This window comes from Hippoglossus hippoglossus, chromosome 24, assembly GCF_009819705.1.
Source record: "Hippoglossus hippoglossus isolate fHipHip1 chromosome 24, fHipHip1.pri, whole genome shotgun sequence".
Classification (NCBI taxonomy): domain Eukaryota; kingdom Metazoa; phylum Chordata; class Actinopteri; order Pleuronectiformes; family Pleuronectidae; genus Hippoglossus; species Hippoglossus hippoglossus.
Window position 1 is genome coordinate 17,520,999 of NC_047174.1, and position 24,448 is coordinate 17,545,446.

Below are 24,448 nucleotides of genomic sequence, written 5' to 3' on the forward strand. Positions count from 1 at the left end.
GGCAATGAAAGGCAGAATAAATTGCTGTTGCAAAGATGTTATAAGCTGTTTCTTTTACACTCTTGTATACAATATTCGCTGCCATTAGGGGTTTCATTAGCACCAGCATCTCAGAACAAAACAAATGCTTCCTGCTCCCTTTTAGTTCTCAGCCAGGTAATTCTTACAGTTCACAAATGATTAAAGTGACCCTGAGTACCCCAAAAAAACTGTGCTCCTCGAGACATCATAGCTCTAAAATTAGAGCTGCCGACTAGGTCCCATTTTACTTAGCGGCTGATCGGACCAATAATTGAGACTACTGCACTGTCATTTGACCAGGGAATAAAAAATGATCGGACCTGTTCACCTTGAAGACAAAAAGTTCCTGTTGTGTTTTGTCTAGAGTGAAAGGGGCTATTTTCAGAGGTCCTGCTATTGAGGAACTCGCATGCACTAACATGCATGAGCAGTTTGACCAGCTACCACAACAAAGTACACAGAAGCTCGGATTATAACACAAAAACGGAGTGTGACCTCATTCTCTGCTCAAGACGTCTTTACTTCAGTATCATTTCCATCGAAAATAGTTGCTTGCTGCTTTATTAATGTTAAAATCTTTTACACATATCCTTTAAGGAAACAGCAGAAATAAAGTTTATGACACTGGTGCATGGAGCCAATTAGCCTCATTTAAATTGAAGACTGGAGGAAGAAGGATAAAATATGCTCTAAATGTTCATCTACAATACAAATTTTATTAAATATTAAACAAATAAGATGCAATGTACAGATCAGTGCAATTGAATTAGGTTTGAGCCACAAATAAAGCCAAGCTAGCACTTTCCCAATGCTACTACTCTTTGCGCTAAGCTAGGCTAATCGCTTGTCATATTCTCACATACACAAGACAGAGAATAATCCTTCTACCCAAAATGTTGACCTATGGTGCTGACAATGTTGAAATGAATGAGGAAGGTACATTCATACTTAGGCTAATAGCTGTTAGCTCATTCCAAGGCCACTGTCTAAACATTTCTCTAAAAATACATGACACATTTACTATATGGAAATAATTGTATACTGCCATTAACTAAATGGTAAAAAAAAAAAGAAGACTATGCAACTTGCTCTCACCTTCATGTGCAGGTCCATTCAGTGACGTTAATGAAGAAGTTTGGCGTTCAAGCACATCCTGTGAAGGCCCAGGTGAGGTGGTTGTCGAAACAGACGAAGATAAAGAGGAGGGTCCACAAACATTATCTGTCTCTCTAGTCCCTGGGGTGAGCAGCACCAGCCCCTGGGCTTGGCAGTCTGTGTGGGCTCGGCACTTCACCAAACTTGAATGCACATCTGAAAAAGTCCCCTTGGTACATGGTTTACAGACCACATTCTCTGTTGCGCTGCCTCGTTTTTTTACCCTTGTCCCCACAGGGCACAGTGAGTGGGGTTTACACTGTGCACTATCCACCGACAAGTAGCTGTTGGGTGGACAAATGCATATACGGTCCTGGGTGGCCGTGCAGCTGGCTTTCTCAACAAAGCCCATAGGGCACGGAGCCCGACAGCGATGGCATTGCTGGACTCCATTCTCGCCCCGTGTGAAGGTGCCCCCAGGACACGGGCTGCACTCCCTCACAGCTGTGGGGGAGCAATGTAAGGACACATAGGTGCCAGCCGGGCACTTGTCGCAGACCAGCTGGGTGCCTGAGCTGGGGTCGGTATGCTGGTAGTGGCGGGGAGATAGGACGAGCTGGTCAGCTTGGCTTGTTGTGGTCAAAACCCGGGCTGAGATGTCAATCAACACTGTATATAAGAGCTGAGTGGAGAAGAGAAGGAAACATTAGAAATAGATTAAAGATATACTGGGCAAAAAAACTACTGACTGGCTGCCACCTGATGTGCTCCATTTATGGGTTGAGTCCTGTTGCATTAGAACATATTAAGAAAAAGGTTTTGGAATCTTATTTATTGAGATTTACATAAACTTTGCACTAAGATTTCTGCAGATTGATATCAACTCGTGTGGATGTTTGTAGGCAAATAATATAAGGGAAAATAAACATTTTCACTGGGATCTAGGTATTTCTGTTGGATGGTCAAATTTGGCCCACAGGCCATTCATTACTTGCCATTGTCTTAGGAGATTTCATTCAAAGATAAAGAACAGGTCAAATGATCTTAAGAATGGGTCTACCTTTAAGGGCCATAAATGCTTCTGAGTATCATTAACAAGTTTTAAGACATTAAGCACACAAAATATAGGATTAGGTAATTTTAGCTAAAGTGTAGTGCTGGAGAAAGAGTCAAGAGAAGACCAAAGTCAGTAGGTCTTTTAAAGTGAATTATCCAGACAATGGCAGTAGCTGTTAAGATACTGTATATTTCTCTTGCCTGGACACCACCACAGCCAGAAGGACCAAGAGCGCCATATTGCAACCCCATGTTCACCCAATTTACCCATAGTTATGTTTGAGGTTGGGTTTCTACACAGCTAGTCACACACTAACACACACACAAAACTAAAGCATGACATCATCAAATCCAAAAGGGTTTCCTGACCAACAATGAGTCAGCCTTTACACCGAGGCCAATGTGGAGTCACCAACTTCACAGCCGGGTGTGCAGTGTGTCATGTTACAATGTTCTGGTAGGTCACATTTTTATCACACCTCATGCAGTCGTTTAGTATGAAGCTGCTTTGATGTGATTTATGGGAGAATTTCCTCATTCAGAACCCCAGTTAACCCAACATAATTTACTCAATCGTCTGACTCACCCTGTCCATAAAGGTTAAATGTCTAACAGTATGCACTCACTGTACAACCACAACTAAGAATTTAACACAGACACATAAAGTTGACTGTCTATAACTTTTTTTCAGGCCCCCCTCTCACCTATGCTGGGAAGCCAACATCTCACTGGGTTTAGGGGAATAGGCCACACATGCCTAACTTCACACACACGCGCGCACACACACACACACACTTTGTGTGTCACGTCAGGGCAACAATATCAGGCGGTCTGACTGGTGGAGGAGTGTCTCCAATAATGCTACAAGGCTGACGACAGTTTACTCATTATAATGGCAAGTTTCTAATTCTTTATTCCTCCTGTTTAACAATTAGTTTAGAGATATTTGAAATGAATTTGTCCACTGCAATGTGTGAAGGTAAATGTAACATGTAATATTACGTTTTATTGGCTAGATCACAAATACACTATATGCAGTGGTTTGGCAAAAAGATAGAATCAAAACAATATTGCAAATATTTTCATTATGAGACATGTGGAACAGCCTCTTGCAAAATTAGACATAAAATTACATAAATTATTCATCTATCTACTGGAATTCTCAAATTCTGAATTTCAAGATTGTTGAAATGAAGTGGAAATATCAACACTTGTCAACATTGTCATTTAAAATGATCTGAATGTGAATCTGAAAAAAATCGAGGACTGCCCAGGAAAGTTTTCTAAGAGCAGTTTTCTCTGGCCATGGGCCTGCAGGTCCAGTTTCATTCATAAAACTGTAGCTGTGTCCCATTGCAGGGGCCATGGTCTATGCAGTCCATGAAGGGGGGGGTCTTCTATGTGTAGACTACAAAGGCTGAATCGAAATAAGACGGTCTAGTCTATGGATTTCTATGATCTGCATCCCCATCATGTCCCACCCTTATTGCTATCACATATAGCAAGAGAGTTGCCGTTGGACATGACGAGTTTTGTTTTTTAGTTTTATACCCTTTGGTTTTTGGTCAACCTTCGAAATGGGATGGTCTAGTCCTGCCGCTGTGATGCAATTGATCTTCAAATGCAGCCCCTGAATTGAGATAGACAACATAGCTGTGTCTCAATTCAGCGTCTGCATCCTCCTTATTGCTTGCTGCCGCCATTTCCTCTCTAAAAAACAATTTGTCACTGAAGTGCAATACATCATGGGATATGTTAGGCCGGGAAGGATCCATTCCGTGGAGCCTCCTTTGCTCAGGGGTGGAAGGACACATTTGTCGGCCCCATTTGGCGACGAAGGATGCGGACCCTAATTTGAGACACAGCTCATATGTTTACATACTGCAGGTGCAACAGTGAAGTCAAACCAAGGAAAACTCCATCCCAATCTCCTGTGCACTCCAGGGTCGAGCAGGTATTCTGCTGTCTCTCAGCCACGTCACAGGAAAGAATTTAGCTCCATGTTTGCCAGTCTGACACAGTAGGCGTCTTGAATCTTGACCCCCAGAAGAAGGATCAGAGAAATCTGATACTTGGAATTGTGGTTTAATTCTTCTACTGAACAAAACACAAAACTTGCAGGGTCATCCCCATGTCATACCAGTGCATTCAGTTTCCTAAGAGAGGCGAGATAGGATTGGGCATAAAGTGGCCACACATATGAAATCCTGTTTGCTTTGTTATCATGTATCTAAATTATTTGTAATTCCTGGTTTGAATGAAATCCACTGCATACAAAAAAATAAGATCAGTGAGGTTTTTAGAGACAGCATGACATACAAAACTCGTAATTAGAGTGAAAGGAAGACAAACTCTACTAATAAGGATAAAGCTGCCCATTCTTCTTGCACTCCATTGTCCTTTCACCACACCACCAATTTGGCTCTTTGTGTTCATTCTCAGAACCTCATCCATAAACATCAGACCATGTTCTTCACGTGCTGTTCATAATCAGTCACTATCAATGCATTCATTCACATCAAGGTTCAAAGTGAAAACGTTGGTGGGAGGTGCCCACAGCACTAAATGGGAACATTCTGCTTGTTATAGGACAATGGATGGTGCCCCTGTGGCTCTTTCTGCTTGTTTGTAAATTGTTATGCCCTGAACTTCCCCATAATCCAGGTGTATTGCTCTCAATTTAATGTGAGGATCAGGGAGGGAAGTTCTGCTGTATTAAAAAAGAAACCTTTCGTACATTTACCCATGGCACGGATATAGTTTTTTCTGGAGAAACAGGCTCATTAAAATATACTACCCAGCTGCTAATAGTCAACAACAAATTTGCTTCATTACGAATGCTTTGGGTTTTACAGAATGATCCCTCATTCTCCAGCTTGACACATGCACCTGTCTGTGACAGTACTATTAGCGTTAGCCAATATATTAGCATTTACATTCAATCTGGTTTCTGATCAGACCTCTCAAAATAGAGCAACGCTAACACAAGAGGAAACAATTAAACCTACATGAAATACAGCGTCTTCAGGTGGTTGATGCTACGTATGTTATGAACAGTTATTATTAAAGAATCCAAATATTAACCTTATTCAACTCATATTCTGTGTGGTAGATTGACATAGTCCTACTAAGTGCTTAGGGCAAGACTCCACCAGTGACTTGGTGTGACATTAATAAAACATTTACTCTCGTGGGAAGCAGTTACCAAACAAGTCAGAGTAGCTTCCACTTAATTAGTTTAATACCAAAGAATGGTATGAATGTTCAAATGATTGTTCTACATGCAAATTAAATGCTAATGATGATAAGAAAATGAAGAACTTATAAATGTTTAATACACTTTTTGGCTCTTTGCCAAAAAAATTATAATACAGCATAGTGAATGATAATTTTTAGTGTTAGTCATTTATTTTAGCCATATAACTAGTTAATCATACATCTTAGCCATATAGTGAGTTAGTCATATATTTCAACAATGTGTTTTAACCATATAGTCATATGTCAATTAGCACATGGTAAAGCTATTAATGGGTGTTAAGTTACTCTTTAATGAGAAACACTATTGTTTAGCGCTTTGTTCAGTGATGAAATTGTTAACAAGACAAGATGAACACAAGCCATAATGTTGGTCACAACATTAAGCTAAAGTTATCTTAAGGTTTATCACAAGCTCATCATTTAACCAATAGTCTCCGTGAAATTGGAGTTTAAAGTCACATATTGATCACGTGGACCAAGAAAATCCTTCTGGTTACTAAACAGATTCATAGATATAACATTATTAATGTAATGTTATGATTTCCCAATGATATATGTTGTTATGTTTAATGTCAGTCTGGTAATACTTTCCACTAAATAAAGAGCTGTATACACCAAGCTTACATGTGCTATAGCTCATAGAATAGAAACATGCGAAAGAGCTATCTTCATCTCAGCTTGTGAAGAAGCTAGTCTGGGCGCAGACTGATCTCAGATGACCTGGCTCAGTCTGCAGCTAAGGTTTTAAGCCAATGAAGATAATTACTGCAATGGCTGCTATTCGGCATGTCAGGGAGGGAGTGCGGTAAGATAACAGCAAGAAAACAGACGTTCACAACTGGTCACAGTGTGTGTCTTTCAGTGGTTGTACCAACAAACACAAATACACAATCACCTGTGTCCCTGCATTTGCCATTAGGACAACAGACACTGTCTGCAGAGCCACTTCAGATCAGCAATGCATGAGTCCATTTCAGCCTAAGTACTGCCAGCTTTCCTCTATTATGCCAGCATTGTCTCTGAATCTTGCCGCACTGCCCATAAACCTGAGTTCTACCAGCCACTGTGCAGGCTCCTGTGACTAGGAAACATTGGTGCAGCAACAGGGATGAGAACCAACACTGTGCCCCCCTGGCAGACACATGGTGAAAGGTGTGTTGTGTTTTGTTACAAATGAAGATCAGTGTTTGTATGATGCCTTCTAGATTCAAAATAAACTTGATGTCATGTGGGTTATCTTGGGATTGGAGAGAGCAATCTAGGGGTGTAGAGTTTGAAACACATGGACATCTTAGGACATATATGTTGGTCGTGCGACAAATAATCTGTCTTGAACGAGTTTACCACTGTATAACCCCTGTGATACTTTGTGTGTTTGAAACGAAGCCACTTGTGTGTGTGGACTGTGATATGAGGTTCTGGGTACCTACTTGAATGTGACGGGAATTCATGATGCATTATTGCTATTCTACTTGGTAGATGACTGTTGTGCAAGTCTATACATCGATCACCAAATTCTTACGGAACATCCATTTTTTCTCAGTACGTCAAGCTAGCTAGCTCAGACAGAAACGTTATAACTTTCAACTAAGGCAAATGAAGCCCTATAGAACTTGCTGGTGATCTTTTTCTTATTAGTGATTTACGCACTGTCTCAATCCAATATACATATTTATGTACATTTATGATGATACAAACTTCATGAGAGAGAATTGAACTGCTAATTTGAATGTATTATCATTAACAGCTACAATGTCCTTGCAACACAGACAGTGTTTATCTCAAGTGTGCCTTGAAAGTAATTTGCTTGACGTGTACTTGTTTTGTACCTGTGATTGTTCACAGAGATGGTAACAGATGTTAACTTGTGCTGAACCTTCGTGGTCTGTGCTCCAAAACTATCAAACTCTGCAGCACCAGTAGGTTACGTACACGCCTGCATCTACTTGGGGCGGAGACACAATATTAAGTTGCATTCAGGAGTGTGTGTGTGTGTAAGTGTGTGTGACGGAGTAAAGAAACAGATCACAGGGTAAAGGAAGAGATCTGAGGGTGGAGTCCTTGGGTGGTCAGACAGCTCTTGTTTTCATCAAACAGGCAACAGAGTGGCACCACTGCACCACTGCAGGGCAGGTTCTTGTTGTTGAGCTTACCCACCCACAGCACGCACGCACGCAAACACACACACTAACACACACACACACAGACACACTCAATGAAACAAACAAACACCTCACCCCCCTCAACTCTTTGACTCGGGGCAAAACAGCCTGTAATTCTACCTCCAGCAGCGGCGAGCAGGTCGGTCCAGAGACACAGCAGAGAGGGAACTTATAGGTCACAAACAGCAGTGCCTTAACCTCCTTTTTTGACTTTGACCTTTTTTTTTGATCGTACAAAAAACATATGATATTTGACTTCACTCATACTTTTTCAAGTGCTAGAACTACAAATTTACATTTCTCCATATTTTGAGCCGAGCCCGGGTAGAGCTGGGGTGAGGTGAACAGGCAACAACCACCCTTACTGAACGTGGCAGGCTGACACACCTGTCAATCAAGCCATCGAGGCTTAAACTATTACTTTAAAAAACCGTACACATTAGCAGAAATAGGCTCTCAAAGGTAGATATATAAAGTAAAAAAAAATGTAATGGCTTTTTATCTCGCAACACAGGTCGGAGGGTTTTCCCATTAATTTCAAATGTTGAAACTAGCGTCTAGTGTCCATGACAGGAACTGCAGTTTAAAGAGCTACTCCACTACATCCAGCTCAATTTCTGTTGTCATGGAGAGCGACCTGCTGGAGTTGTATTATTGGAAATGTAGATTCCAGAATTTCTTTTCACCCATATGACTTAAACCTCAGAATATCTTCGATTTGGATTAGGTGCAATTCTAAATAGCTGGAATCTCCTTTTATAGTGGTTTTGTATTGTGTTTTATTGGTGTTCTTTACTAATTCTTTGCTGCTGTCAACCTGCTGCTATATTTTATATCATTGTATTATATAATTACAGTTTATACAAATATCTCAAAATGAATAAAGTAGTTAGTTTGATAGATTATTGGGTACTCAGCACAAAAAAATTGATCTGGAGCAATCAGTAGCGATTGCCCCACAGAGGGCAAATGAAACTTGAGATAACTAGCAGAAGCACATCTTAGTGTTTTCACATTTCTTAACAACATCTTAAAATAAGCGGTTCACATGCACGTGGCAAGACAGGCCGCCTGCCAACACATATAAGCTGTCAACATCCAGAGCTGTCTGTCTGACAGACTTATGACATGAAGCTGCACCAAATGGCACGGTAACACAAACTGAACTCATCCTGTGACAAGACATGCGATCAATGCTTAGCAACAAACTGAACCACAGAGCAGGAAGTGGACAGAGGCCTAACAGGAGTTTGAGATGGTTCTGTGCACGTGCATTTGTTTGTGAGTGTATGTGTGTTAAAACACATGTGTAACATAAAGGGATGTGAGTATACAAACATTTGGTTGTGGGTGGGATGTTTGCGTATGCGTGTGTGTGGCAGAAGACATTAAGCCGTAATTACTATCCAATTAAAGTAGGGCTCACCATAAACACACACACAGACACAGACATGCACACACTGGCAGACGAAACCTCACAAAATACACACATGCCCTCCTATGTGCACTTTTCCCCTCCCCCTACACAAATACACACACATGTCCATCCACATGCCTGGCAGCGCAGCAGCACCTGTTGCTGTGTGTCCTTGTCTCTTCCTCATTTCAGCTCACAGAGAGAGAGACTCTGTTTGGATTCAGTCGCGCTGAATTTATCACTGACAATAGGCAGCGATGGTTATTTGTGTAGAGGTTAATGACTGAGGCAGGACGCACCAGGAGGACCTGAGCTCATGCAAACACTGGTCTCCACAGCCTTTAGGCTCCCGGTTTGGAAATATGTCCATACAGTGTATTTGTAAAGTGAGTGTATTTCACATTACAGCAGGTTTTGTATCATTCAAAGTGTATAAAGCAGATACTGCAGATGAAAGAGATTGAACATAGGCAGTGGTTTAAGTTGTAAACCTTTTTTTGTGTTGCAGTGCACTAAATAGTGCATCAAGTCTGATAACTTAAATGGCCCTCACTGACTTTCCTTAGAATCAACATATTTCAGATATGCCGTGACCTAATAGTGGGACTATTACGGGAGGTGATCCACAAGTATCACAATCTATTCTTTAAGGAGTTTTTTTTTTACTTCTGCCACAAAAAAATGTAATATGTATGGACACACACAGTTTTAATGCAGCTCTAAAGGATGGGCTGCCCGCAGACGGACCCTCTGTAAACAAGTATATGGGTATGACAACAGTCATTGACCCTTTGAATAACTGCAGAAGAAGCCTACACCTAAACCTCATCATCCGCTGTGGTTCTCAGTCAGCAGCATAGACTGTGTATAAAGATGGACGACCATGTCTCCACTATCCAGAAATGAAGCCAAAATATCCGAGATACACATGTGGCTATCTTATATGCACTGTATTTTTAGCCAGAGTCTGTGCAGTAGTGATCGGGGCATGAGCGACAGTTGGCGGGTTCATGACCAGTACTGCAGCTAAACAACAGGGGGCGATCAGTTGTAAAAATAAATGTGTGGCCGTAAACAAACCTTGTTATAAATGTAAGTGAAATTAATCCCCACATGCCAAAGCTCTCTGCATAGTAATCACCCTGAGGAAATGCTTTGTTGATGCAGCGACAGTTTGACAACAGATTCAAATCCATTTTGAAGACATCCAATTTTTCTTTTCTTAATGCCAAAAACAAAACAAACTCAAACCTTTAAAATTCCATTAAAAAGTCCTTCAAAGTGAATTAGACGCCCGCTCGACACTGAGCATCCTGATTGGACGTCAACAGGCAGACTTGACCCTCTGTTTACTTAAGTCACACCTCGACTTGGCTACAGCCCTTCCTGCTTTGTGAGAAGACAAAGGGACAGGCTTCGTGCCTGATCCTCATCTGACTCACGGAGGATGGTGAGACTTTGATCTCCAGCAGCTACTGACACCACTATGATGTCAGCACAGATCACAACATAGTGACTATACTGGCATGCAAAAAATGCATCCATCATTGACACTAAATGATGATTAAATAATATATAAAAATAAAAAAATGCAGGAATATCTGATGGTATAATAATAAAATATTCCTTTTCTATTAAAAAAAAAAGAAAAACGTGCCTCAGGATTTGATTTCTCATTTATCTAACTAAACTAAATGAATCTTAATCATTTTCTCTCCCTTGCTTGTTTACTTGTGAAATCAAACCATGTCTTTGTTGTGACAGTCTCCAGATAAGAATCTGCATTGACTGGCATTCCCAGTTGTTCACAGGGTAAACAATAGGCTGCTGAGTCCCATCTCTTTCTCCATCCTTCCACTGGAGACTCTTTTGTGCTGCTCACCCACAGATAGGAATGAATTACGCTGATGAGATGTTGAATCATGAGGAGAATAAATAAATCTGCCGGTCTGGGGTTTATAATACAGTCAGACTTGGAAACATTTTTTAAGATAGTTGATTAAAACTTCAGTCTGGGACGGGGGAGGACGAGAAAAACAGGCACTGGCCCTTTAAAAGAGGGAAAACCTGCTGGATGAGAATAAAGACGAAGAGCCAGGGTGAATGAAATGAGGTGCGGGCTACTCACCACCACCGACACACACATGGCAGACATGGTCCTGGTTTAAGAGACGAGGATGCTGAGGTCCTTGTCGGAGTTGTCTGCTGGAGAAACACTTCTCATCACTAGATGTTTCTCATCCTCCTCCTCCTCCTCCTCCTTCCTCCTCCTCCTCGGCTTGCTGGAGGAGAGCAGCTGATGCAGCGTCAGGCTCTACCGCAGTGTCTCACACCGGTCTGCGGCGCCAGGTGCGCGGGTATCGGTCTCAGGTAGTCCCGCATGAGGGCCTGGTTCACGCGGAGCGCCGCGGTGTGTGCCATAGCACTGACGGATGAGGGCCACTGTGGGACCACCGCCTCTCCCCGTCTTGTCCTGCGCTGTCCGGGCTGGTCTCAGCTCTGTGCGGTTTCCTCCTCTGTGTCTGTGCGGCTCTGCGGAGCTCACCGCTACAGCCGCGGTGACGTATGGACTGGGATGGGGGGGGCTGGTGACGAGACGCAGCCAATGGCGGCGCCGGGATAGGGCAACGCACGTGTGTAGGACACCGGCTGCATCTAGAGAGAGACGGGGGGGGGGGGGGGGGGGGGGGGGACATGTGTCATAATGGACTGTGGCGTATGCAACTTGTGTTTTACTGTCGTCCACATTTTAGACCTATTTTGTCTTTAGTTATTTTATGTATATGTACATAAAACAAAGAGACGAAAGAAAAAAGGGAAAAATTACAACTTTAGACAGGGTTTAGTGTAATTCCTATTATTATTATCAGGATTTTGAGATAAGTAGATATGCAAATGGAGGATGGATGATGGATAGATAGATATGCGGACAGATAGATAGATGGATAGATGGATAGATAGATAGATAGATAGATAGATAGATAGATAAACAATGACTCCTCCATGCACACACAAGTTAATCATGGAGTTACGCAAGGTTCTGTCCTTGGACCGATACTCTTCACCTTATATATGCTCCCTTTAGGCAGCATCATCAGAAAGCACCGTGTTCACTTCCATTGTTACGCAGATGACACCCAGCTGCATATCTATGAAGCCTTCAACTTCAGGAATGTCTCAATTACATTAAGGCCTGGATCACCCAGAACTTCTTACTTCTAAATTCAGACAAAACTGAGGTAATTGTAATTTGACATCTCAGAGAAACACTGTCTGACCAGATAGTCACCTTGGATGGTATTATTTGACCCCCAGCTTCACTGTGAGGAACCTTGGAGTGAAGTTTGACCAGGAGATGTCATTTGACCTACACAATTATCTTCTCCATCATATATATTTTCTGTACTTCATCTAACCATTGTACATTGTATTACAGCTGAGTTTTATAACCAAACCATAAACTGAAGTCTGTCCTCTGGCTCACGTTCATGAGCATCATTTTATAAAATCAGGAAAGGTCATAAGCTGATAAAATGATCTGAAGTAGCCTGTATTTTTACAAGATGGCCTGTGCTCTCCAGGGTTCTCTCCAAGTGGAATATTAGGGTTAAAATATGTAGGGCTAGATGTCAAGCTTTGGATTTATTTCTCTCCCCTGCACACTTTGTAGTTTTCATGCTCTGTGTCATTTAACTTGTGTAAATGGAAATCAAACTGTATTTATGCGTGTGCATAGACCTGTACGAGTTTCCATGCAATCATCCTTCTCTGTCTGAGCCTTTTGCATTGATGATTATGTTTGATGTACACAAATAAGCAAGACCTCCTCAAAATAATCAGATTCAGTTTTTAACCAGTGTCCCACAAATGTCAGCATCACAGTGTTCTCAATGCACTTTGCTGTTCTCAGTAATGGAGCTCAACAAACTGTCTGAATCAGCCTTTTTGATCCCTTGCTCTAAGTTATAGCTTCACAAACAGCCTGCCAACCTTATTTGCCTCCGCTGTGGAAAGGAGTTCACTTTTATCCCTGGGAGGATTTTTTTTATGAACAACACAGATGCAATGAACTGCCCTTTGACCTACTGTAATGTCAAATGCTACTGTTGTCATTTCAATGATATCGAAAGTGAACAAGACAACAGGATTTGGGATTTCACTTTAACTGGCAAACTGGTCAATTTTTAACCACTAGTCATTATAACCTGAATTTCTAAAGTCCAACTAAAAGGGGGCAGAAATGATATGTCAATTTTACACATGCTGTAAAACTGCAATAGTTGATATATTTGGCCACTTGAGGGCAGCACAACAAGCAGTAAAGAACACAATGAATGGGAACCCATTGATTCACTGCTGAATGAAATGTATTTTTATCTCTGATTGCGTCACTATCTTCACCACTATAGTTCCTAATTTAGTCCGTCAACCACGTGATGGGTTGAGCAGAAAAGGGGGTTGATGAGAGTACGACTGAACCAAAACACTAAATCTGAAGATCAACAATAAACAGACTAGTGAGCTCTAAGAATCGAATATGTACCTGAGGGCTTAAAAACAACTTTTATTAATATCATCAAGCAGCATGATGCAGCTGTGAGAAAGATGTTTGTAGTTTCTGGTTGAGCAGAAAAAGCAAAAGAAGCATGATGATGTTAAGGTGGTCTAAAAGAGGTTGGAGGGGGTTGTTGATCAGTTTCCTTTTGATGGCACTCTTTCCCATAAAGTAATAGTTTAAGACTTTTGGGAAATGTACTTATTTCTCTTTCTAGATGAGAATATGAGAATATGAACACTCATTGAGTACATGTGCTTTCGACATGAAATTTAGTCAGCCACTTTAGTTTGTTTAGCATTAAATGGAGAAATAGCTACCCTTACTCTGGTTATTTTATTTTGGTTTTAAAACATAGGACAAGATGGTCTACGATTGAAGGTCTTCCACAGTTTGGGTTAGGGTGTTGATAAGTGTCAAACCACAAGCAGATATCAGATAACATCCCATCAGCTCCTCTAATTCTCTCTTAGTTCACTGTCTTTAGTAAGTCTATCCATTAAAAGTTTTAAATGGGACTAATACTTACTTCTTACAGTTTGCTCTGATTTCTTGGCAACAGATTGCAACAGATTGCAATGGGATACATTGTACAGTTGTGTATTGTCTTAAATCTGCAACCATTATTTAATTTTTTTGCTGCCTAAATCTAACCAAGTTGCTATTTTTTTTACCTTAACCTAACAAAAGAATGAATAAAAATGTGAAAATAATAGGTAAACAGAAATTAAATGTCTCTTTTTACTATTTTAATCTTTTTTTTTTACTATATCAACAAATATGATTTTTTTCCAAATCCTAACCAGGTTTTTGTGTTGCTTAAAAGTAACCAAACAGCAATTGAACAATGAAAATAACTACCTCACGGTTGTGAAGATTTTTGAGGTATGGGCAAAATGGTGTTGTGTCCAGTCACAGTGACCTTCTTTGAAGGTCTTTTACCTTTGACCACCACAATCTCATCAATTCATCTTTGAGTCCAACTGATCCTTCTTACCAAATTTGAAACAATTCCCTTACAGCCCTCCTTAGATATGTTCTTTAAAGTGGAACGCATGAAACTTCTTCTTTCATCTTCTTTAATAAATGTTGAACTCTTTATTCATCGAAGTAGTATTATTTAACCAAGGGGTTAAGCCATGCAGCTTGCAGAAGTATTTTTGGAGCAGTTATATGGATATACATGTATTCTGATATGCAGACACGATGACTTGGTAGAAAAGAAAAGATAAAAACAAGCAGCATCTGTGGTGTTTACAGTTTTAAGTGATGATCCATGACACAATAACAGCCACCTGCAGTTGGCTCAGGTTTCTGCTGGTCTGGTCTTTCATTCAGGCACCAAATGTGTGAGTCGCTGTCCCATATGTGTCAGTGGAGCAAACATGGAGGCTGGAGCCAGAAACTCAGTCATCTGTTCCGAGCAGTCAAGCTGTCATCTATCTGGTTACCGACCAGGTGTCGAGATACCCAGACACAACGCGAGTGGAGATGTGGCCCATCAGGCGGGGCGTTGGTAAACAGTCTGCGTACGCACAAGCTGGCCCCATCGCAGCCTCAGACATTACTGCAAATAGCAGCAGCAGATGAAGGAGCAGTGCACCATCTGCCCTGCACGTGGCGCGGAAAACAGTGGACACAGATATAGAGAAAGGGAGGGAGAGGGGGAAGAGATAAAGGGATGAAACGTGCTGCTTTGCTTTTGCTAGTTGGGGGGGGGGGGGGGGGGGGGGGGGGGGGAGTATAAGTGGGTCAGTGACTCAGTCGGGTGAATAAGTGAAAATCCATGAAAAGTTAAGAATGCGGTGGATTCTCCTATATTAGGCCTCGGTGTAGAGAGGAGTGACTAAGGAAGGTGAAGAAAGTGCGACACTAGAGCACAGGATGCTAAAGATACTCTGCACATGTCCTGACCGACAGTGCAGCATGCTGATGCTGCAGAGCTGACGTTCAGTTGGCGATGCAGCCGGAGTAGCTCTAGGGCCACACACACACACACACACACACACACACATCCTGCAGTTACACTCGCTGGAGTCGCTTTATATAGAGCTTGTGTAAAAACAGGGTAAGAGGATTAGTCTGTGTTTTTGAAAGATTGTGTGTGTGTGTGTGCGCAAACATGAAAAGGTGAGCAAAGGAAGAGCGTATGCTTCCATGCATGAGTGTGTTGACGCTCACTGCTGGTGTGTTTTTACGACTCCCTCTTTAATCAGACGCAAACACACAAACACAAAGCTCAAATCCTCTAAGCCAGCATCAACATACCACAAACAGCAGCACACCCTTCACACAAACATGCAACTGGGCAGACATTTTAATCACTGCTGTTGATGTTGCTTTTAAAGGATACGTCAGGGGTCTATTATTTTCATAGTTTTCATTAAGACACTGGTAAAAAGAGGTTAGATAACAGAGATAAGGAAAGCGTGATACAAGGTAAAGTAACTTCTCATCTCATTCACTCTTTATCTCCAGAAGTACTGCCCTGTGGTTGTATGCCTCTGCTAACCAGTGCAGTTTCAGACCCTCCATGTGTTCCTGACATATTGCATTCACAACAATATGAGGTCACTGTGACCTTTGACGACTGAAATCCAAATTGGTTCTTGTTTGAGTCCAAGTAACAACTGGTGACAACTTGACGTATGGTGTTTAAGAGTCTTCAGAAGTTTCAAAGTGAACGTAGGCAACTGGACTCGCTTATGTTTCTTGAAGACGTTTCACCTCTCATCCGAGAGGCTTCTACAGTTTAAGATGTCATCATGACCTTTGACCTTCAGGCACCAAAATCTGTTCAGAACTGAAGAAGCAACACAGGCAAGTCCACTTACCTACGTACAAAAGGACAACTTCTGAAGATACCATGACCTGGATGACTTCACAGACACATGTTCAAGAGGCCAAAAACGTGCTTTGTTAGGCAGCGACCCTGACCACCCATATCTAAATCAGTTAAAGTCGAAGGAAATGTTTGAATGAAATTCCCTATGGGTGTTCTTGATATATTCACCTTGAGGTCACTGTGACCTTGATCTCTGTTCTTTGACCCCCAACATATAATCAGTTCGTCTTTTGATCCAACTGACCATTTGTACTGAGTTTGAAGACATTTCTCATGGCATTGCTGAGATGTTGCATTCGCAAGGCAAACATGTGTTTTGTAAGGTCACAGCAACCTTGAACTTTGACCTTTGACCACCAAAATCGATTCAGTTCATCCTTGAGTTTAATTGAAGATTTGTGCAGAATTGGAGGAAATTTCCCTGAAGCATTCTTGAGATATTGTGTTCACAAGATTGAGATGGACGGACATCCCGACAACATAAAGTGTCCTTTCCCTGGGTGTTGCCAGCATGGAGACATATTAAAACTATTTAATTATCTAAATTTATTTAAGATATCCATCTCCCACTTTCATTTGTGTATCTTGTCTACTTCTGCTGTTATATATATGCAGCCGCCTTTCAGGGGTGTCTATAAAGAAGGTTCCCTATAGAGGTTTGTGTGTGAACCAAGTTGTTTCAAAGACCCCCTCCTCAGACAACCCACAATTCATCGGATGGTCAGAGTGATGCTTGTTGTTTTGAGGCTTCAGCAGCAGCTGTCAGGTGGAGTCTCCTGGTAACAGACCAAACTCCAAACCAAATGTCCAACAAAGGAGAGGAGACACTTCACATCCACCAGGGATGGACTCCAGAATTCCGTCAGCTGCACCATTGTGTTCAATAAACCAGGTTGCAACTCTTGTTTTCTTTTAGACATGTTTCCTTTGTATAAATACCAAGATGAATCATACAGATCATATAGTTATAGAGACATATAGAGATATACTTTATTCATTTTGGGCATGTCATTTTCAAGCAGGGGCCTGGGAAAAGGCCAGATTTGAGGACGTAGCTAAATGATTGAAATATTAACCATGGGAATGTACTCTTGGAAACAGTTATGTCACAGGACTGCCCTGAGAACAGCTTGTGCTTCCCAATGCAAAGGGCAACCTTTTCAGGTCTGTGCAAGTTAGAGGTTAGGGACACCCTGATTTTGTATTAAAATGTTTTTAAAAGGACGGCTAACAAGCAGCAGTTACCTTAACAATGGCTCTCTTCTAGCCTATTCCCACTAAGTCATGGCCATTGTGAGCCAGTGTGCACAACAGCATGACCTAGAAACTGAATGATAGATTTTATTAAACTGTAGCACTCAGGAGAGCTCATCCACCAAGGCCAGACAGTTCCCTTGTTAAACCACATTTAAGTTCACTGAATATAGTTATAATTTGGATCTGCACCATTCAGTCTCTCCAAATATATCTGATTTGTTTCCCATGAATTATTCCCTTAAAAAGTAGTGAAAATGTAAAAAGTGCCCCCACAAGGTTTATGTCAATTTAATGGTCTCTATCTTGGCCCACGTCCCATCCATTCACCGCGGTCTGTATTGTAGTGATGTGTGATCCTGCTGACGAAACAACCAGCAAACCAACAAATGGAAAGAGGTAAAAAGGAGAAGCTAGCTGCTCCTGCAAAATGTGACACCATTTGTTATTTCTATTACTGGTAATAATAATGAGCATGATGAATCCTATTTTTTTTGCAAAAACAACAATAACGTGGCTTTATTATGATGCATTACATTAATATTATTGTTGTTGTTATTTATTATTGGAATTATTAATATTATAGTTGTTATTATTATCATTACAATTGAGAAAGAAAAGTAATTTAAGTTAAATTGCTTATCATATACTATGGTTAGCCTGACCTCTGTTGGAAAAACATGGTTACTGCAAGTACATCAAACTTTACTCCACAAATATGAAAATCACTAGTTGCTAGTTTTTGTTGCTCATGAACACATAACACACGCACACATGCGCACTCACACACACGGGGACATTTTTGTACTTGTATTTCTATATTGTATTATTTGTATGAGTATGATTATAAGTATAGAGCATCTAAGTGCTTGGCCTGCTCTCTGTGCTAGAACAGGCTTGGGCCTCACGGAATAAGGACACGCTTTATATGATTAAATGTATTCAACTATACTCATTCACTATCTGATTATGTACCTACCTCCATTTAATAGGACCCACGGGACCTGTTGTAGTTGTTGGCAAATACATGATAAAGAGTTATTATAGGACCACTACATTTTTCTGTCTTATAAACTGTTCATGAAATGTTTGTATACACATTATTAATGCTGAACGTTGGGTTTTGTCACATGTTTTATGCCTCCTGACATGAATTGATTTTTTTTAATAGCATGGTTGAAATGACTGATCAAACAGACTTATGTTGTTTTGTTTTTCATTCATTCCTACAATTTAAAAATAGACTGGAGGTTTTAAAATAATAATACAGCTCAACCTGTCAGTGTGACGTGTAGAAGTGTTTCATTTGTTAAGCTCTGAATTATAAAAACAGTGTAAAAATGCAGATAATAAAAATGACTGCAGTTTCAGATTTTACCCACTAGGTGGCTCTGGAGTACACAACACTGAGCAACAAGTGGAGGGTTCTGTACACAAGTGACTGAGCCTTTAACATACAGCTCATAAAACCACTGATCAGTGAGGAACGTACAGCCATGTTCTGATACTACATACATGTATGAGAGTATACATTTGTTTTGTTTCCAGTCACTGCCAATCGCATATGTTTGTCTGTAAAGCTCAGCTCATTTGTCTTTGCTTGCTCAGACATTCAAAAGACAGTTAAGAGCAAATCCTCTAACACTGTGACACTTCTAACAGCTGCTCCCCACACTGCGAGTGTCTCTTCTCAAGGGCTCTTTGACTGTGGCTTTTCTACACAGAGACCGTTGCTGATGAGCCTTGTAGAGACACATAAAGAAAAGAACTAAGTAGCTGGATCCAAATATAAAGAAAATAAACGCTTATATGGAAGACAGATATTTGTCATTATCAATGGATTATTTGCATTAATATCTCTCTAAATATGTTGAACAATATGCAGTCAATTAGAATTATTGAATTGGAAATGTATGAGTTGCAGACTACTACACACATCTTTCGGGGAAACTAAAACAGAAACTAAACAAGATAAGGAATTACCCAAAAATAAAATGTACACTAACAAATGAATAAGTATATAAATGTGGATTTAAGAGGATGCCGTCCATGAAATAAGTTTACACTAATAAAAGAATAATTTATTTAAAAAAGTATGTGTGGTTATACGAGGGCTGTTTAAAAAAGCATGACGTTTAAATATCAACATGTTTCAATATTAATAATGAGTTAATAAAGATGTCATTATAACTTTATGACATATATTGTTTGAAGGTTATTTAGTTAATTGTATTTGTTTAAAATTAAAATGTGTGATAGTATTTGCTGTTTTTTGTTTAGTTTATTATTAATAAATTAGTCATATATGTGTGTATATGTTCAGTAGGTTTCACTTCATTTCCTTCCTGGCGCTCAAGTTGTTTGGGGTGTGGTGTCACTATTTCTCACGGCATCTTGAACCTATTGTTCTTATTTTAGACATTTTCCAAACTCATTGCGTCAAGCAAGATTTAAATCAGAAATATTGAGGACAAAAGAGATTGTAATTATGTATGGCTCTTTTTCCTTGATGTTAGCTCTTGATATGTGAAGATGTGTATTGTGAAACGTGTAAGAAGCTGCACCATGGGCTGTAGCTTCAGCCGACATCTTTTCCTTATTGCTCTACAGAAGGTCCCACTGATGTTTTATTGTGTGGCATTTTTCACGATTATGGTAATTGAGTACAGTTTATGCCTTTCTTTATAGTTTCTTGTTTTAATATATCTGTTTTTAGTTGCAGATCTAAGCAGGCTGAAATGAATAGACCGTATCATATTGTAGCGTATCATGCTGTATGGCATCGTACTGTATCATAACATATTGTATCATGTTGTTTCATATTCTATCGTATCATATTCTATCATATCATATTCTATCATCTTCGTAAAATGTGATGGGTGGATTAATTGATTTTTGCTGTCTCCATAATATCCGATAAATGTGTTATCGGATATTATGTAGAGTGGATTCAATTTCCACACAACTCCAAATGGTAATAAGCAATACAAAATAATCATTAAGTGTCACTAAAGTTTGGAGCAGTTTGTGTGTGTGTGTGTGTGCGCGCACAGTGGGTCATACACACGCACAAAGTTGCTGTACCTGCTGACTGGGCCAATAATCAAACAGGGGGATCAACATTCCTCTCGCGGGACTGTCCCGCCTGAAGCATCGCGAAGTTTCCTGCTTCTCTCCGGTGTTTCTGAGGCGGCAGCAGGCGGCAGACGGCGGAGGAGCCCGGTCCAAGAAAGGTGGAGACTCCTGCTCAACTTCCTGCACAGTAATCTTGAAGCACCGCCGAGAGAAGTCAGGAGGCGGGCGGAGCTGGAGCTGCTGCTGCTGCTGCTGCTGGGACAAGGGCGAATGGATCCACGGCTCATTTGACGTCTTTATCTCCGGCGACTCGATACGAACTCACCTTGCGGGTGTTTGGACGCAGCTACCTGGCTAGTCGCTAGCTAGCAGCGGAGCGGCTGGACACGCGATTCCCAGCGTCTGATAGCGAGGCAGTGCGAGGGGCAGGAATGGGTAAGTTTTCCATGATGTGGCGCTTGTGTTGTTTCTGTCCGCCGCCTGCCTGCCCCCTGTGTTCCCCCGCTCAACGCAAATAAACCAGACGACCCCGAGCGAAGCGGTAGAACCCAGCGTCCGCGTCTTGGACCGTGCTCTGCGCTGTCTGACAGCAAGGTGTTGAAGTTAGCGGGCTAGCCGTGTAGCCTAGCGAGCTAGCCGCCTGGTTAACTGGATAACGCCGCCTCCATCCCTGGATCTGGCTGCGTTTCTAGCTAATGTGAACACGAGCCAGCACAGAGCTGATGTCAACACGGCCTCTGCAGAGACACTCAGGGTCCTGGAGGAGCCTGGAGCTGAACACTCCAGTCTCACTGCTGCCTGTGTGTTTGTACTTAAATAACTCCACAGGACAGGAAACTCCCGACTTAAACTTCTTCTGATGGCTTGGATCCACTTCCCCCCCCTCTTTTTGTATTGGCCCATGCGAGGAACAGATAGTTTTATTTAGCTCCCCGTGTCGTGACTTACATTCTTTCCACGACTCTGACGTTTCACTGCAAGTTTCCCACACCCCAAACATGCCTTGCTTGGCCTCACTTATCACTGGACCAGGATGAACCACGTGTCTGATTCTGACCTGTGACCCACCGTTTATCTGATTGTCCAAGTTATGGAATGGCAGCATCACAGATTCGGGACCTGTCACTGTCAAACCTGGGGACTTTGTAGTTGATAACCCAACATGAGAGTCAGCGGCGGGTGGAGGAGGCTTGCTGTCACACAGGTTGTGGTCATGCAGAGGAACTACTCTGATCTCAGGCCTGAAATAGCAATGCAAACCTTCTGTTACTGTAAGTTGTGACATCGTTGCTCACTGTGTCTCACTCAGTGTGCACTCTGCGGGTCGTGTGGTTTGTATGTCGTAGGACTTGTTCAAGGAACTTGCTATGTTGCAAAACAGGTTTTAACAGCTCCGCTCGGCCCTCGGAGGTGTAAAACTGCAGACTGAGAGAAGAGAAGCTGATGGAAATATGACTGTTGTGCATCAACTCTTTTCAAACTGCTGCTTGAACTTGGTCTTGAATACCAGAGTGGCAGTCTAGGAGGCGGGTCAATCTGCAAATATTAAATTTGCACCAACAAAGCAGTGCAGAGTATTATCTGTCTACAAGGTGAGGTGTTTTTAAAATACTAACCCTGGAGGAAAACCGATTCCATCTCATTAAAATGACAACCACTGCATTTGCATCAGATTCAGGCTTCTTCACCAGAGTCGATTTATAGGACACTAGGTTCATGCAAGTTCGTAACGTGTTGTGCTTGTGTTTGGTATGTGTCTCCTCAGGTAGCTCAGTGCTGAAGGTACCTCAGCTGTGTTTGAACACGTCCGGGCTGTGTGTGAGAGCCCCTCGCATTCTGTTTGCTTTCCCATCAGCTCAGTGTAGACTTACATGCAGCCTGCTACAGGTTGATAAAGTAAAATCCACAAACTGGCTTTGTGGTGCCTGGCGTGGTCCCCACCTCTGTGCCTTTAGCTGGTTAGTGGGTAATAGTATTATAGAGAAAAAATGAGGATACAGAGAGAGAGAGGGAGAGAGAGAGGGAGCTTGAATGATTTGAAGTGGGGAAACTGACAACTTCTTGTGCCAACATGACATCCCAGTGTTGTATTGTATTTGCCAACTTCACTGTTGTGTTTCCACAGAATCACAGAAACAAAGGGCTGACTTGTGCCATGATGTCCGGTTGAACATTAACTTCACTGGCCTCAATCAATATTTACTAGAATGTGGTACATGTTGGTTTCCCACCTCACTGAAGTAGCCTGGTTATCTGGTGATCAAATGTTCATTAACAAAAAAAAACTTTTTAAGAGATATCTATTATTGCACTTCATGTTTACAAAGCAGAAGTCTTGATAAAACTGACAAGTTAATAAATGGGAGATCGTAGTTACTGGCCTGTACAAATCTTTTCTCTAGCTCTCTTCAAATGTGAATCAGTGCTGCAGGAACTCTTCTGTAATTATCATTGCCAACCTTTAAAATAATTAAAACAACTTTTTTTTAATTCTCATTTGAACAAAGATGCTCTTGACTTTTCCCTGGATGGTGATTGAAAGAGCACAAGAGGCAGGGCTTAGTCTCATTTAGCTTCACCACTGCTTTAGTGCAAGTGGCAAACATGCTCGGGCTGCAACTAACAATTATCAACGATAATCAATAAGAATAGATTGATAAATTGTCAGATATTATCTTATTGCAGATATGTTGGCCGCTGAGTCAGAAGAAACTGCAGTCGGCCTCCTACAGAAATACCAAACTAGGTTTGATGTTGTGCAGTGACGGTGCCTCCATAGCTGTTTTCAGACATGCACTGAAATTATCCATATGTGAAAACGCAAATGTCCAATTCAGTTGCTGTTAGGGTTGAGCGATATGCAAAAACTTTCATAGCGTAACAATCAGCTACCGTCAGCCCAACAATTGCAGTTTCGCAAGGGAGCATACCAGTATCAGCAAATGCAATAATGGTAGAGCTGTCATTACATACACAATATTTGTTTTTATGAAGGCCAAATTATGTTGTTTCTACCCAGTGTGAGTTAACAGTTGTGTCCGATGAAACAGTGTGTCGGTGTGATCCTGTCTGTAAGCGAGTGCGAGAGAGCAAGCTTATTCAGGAGGGGCTGAATAAATACAAATTTAAGAAAAGCATAGATCATTATGTTGTAATCAGTGTGGATATCAAACAAATCAACGTTTTAATTTTAGCGGGTCAGCTGAGTATGCGTGTCAGCATGCGCCCGAGAGAGAAAGAAAAGTGAGCCAGCGGAGTCAGGATGAATGAATGAATATATATAATTTAATATAATAACTGCCAGTTGGTGAGGGCATTCATACAGTAGAATGAATTCTTGAGGAGACAGACCATTATATCAATACAATTAAATGACCAATTGCCCCAACAATTACCCCCCAAAAAATAAAACAACTAATGATGGGCTCAGCCATCATCAATAAACAATATATTTGTCTAATTACCCAAACCTAGTTGCTGTGGACATTTTCCAGGGTTTGTCCTGCCAGCTAATGTTAGAATTGGCCCATGTGAGAACACAGCAGGAGATTCTTCAGAGGACTCACTACGCGCGAGTAGGCATGTTGATGACGTTCCTAACATGCGACGGGCGGAAAACTAAAAAACAGTCACAGCATCACAATTCTAGTATTGGTCAGGCTCTGTTATCAATTAATCTGCCTATTTGTGCTTTAATTGTGGTTTAAACA

General features: G+C 41.3%; 2 protein-coding genes across 4 annotated transcripts in view; one reads left to right on the forward strand and one right to left on the reverse strand.

The window, feature by feature from the left end:
• Positions 1-11,672, reverse strand: part of tnfrsf21 (tumor necrosis factor receptor superfamily, member 21) — a 41,375-nt gene extending 29,703 nt beyond the window's left edge. The window contains exons 1-2 of the mRNA XM_034580546.1: positions 11,138-11,672; positions 1,117-1,798 (exon numbers count right to left, since the gene is read on the reverse strand). Of these exons, the coding sequence (XP_034436437.1) occupies positions 1,117-1,798; positions 11,138-11,164 (709 nt within the window). The 5' untranslated portion in view covers positions 11,165-11,672. The remainder of the gene's footprint in view (positions 1-1,116; positions 1,799-11,137) is intronic.
• A 9,160-nt stretch (positions 11,673-20,832) lies between these two features.
• Positions 20,833-24,448, forward strand: part of cd2ap (CD2-associated protein) — a 58,789-nt gene continuing 55,173 nt past the window's right edge. For 2 of the 3 annotated variants that reach the window (XM_034580549.1, XM_034580550.1), the window contains exon 1: positions 20,833-21,173. In XM_034580549.1, the coding sequence (XP_034436440.1) occupies positions 21,170-21,173 (4 nt within the window). In that variant the 5' untranslated portion in view covers positions 20,833-21,169. The remainder of the gene's footprint in view (positions 21,174-24,448) is intronic. The other variant, XM_034580548.1, reaches the window with a different exon arrangement.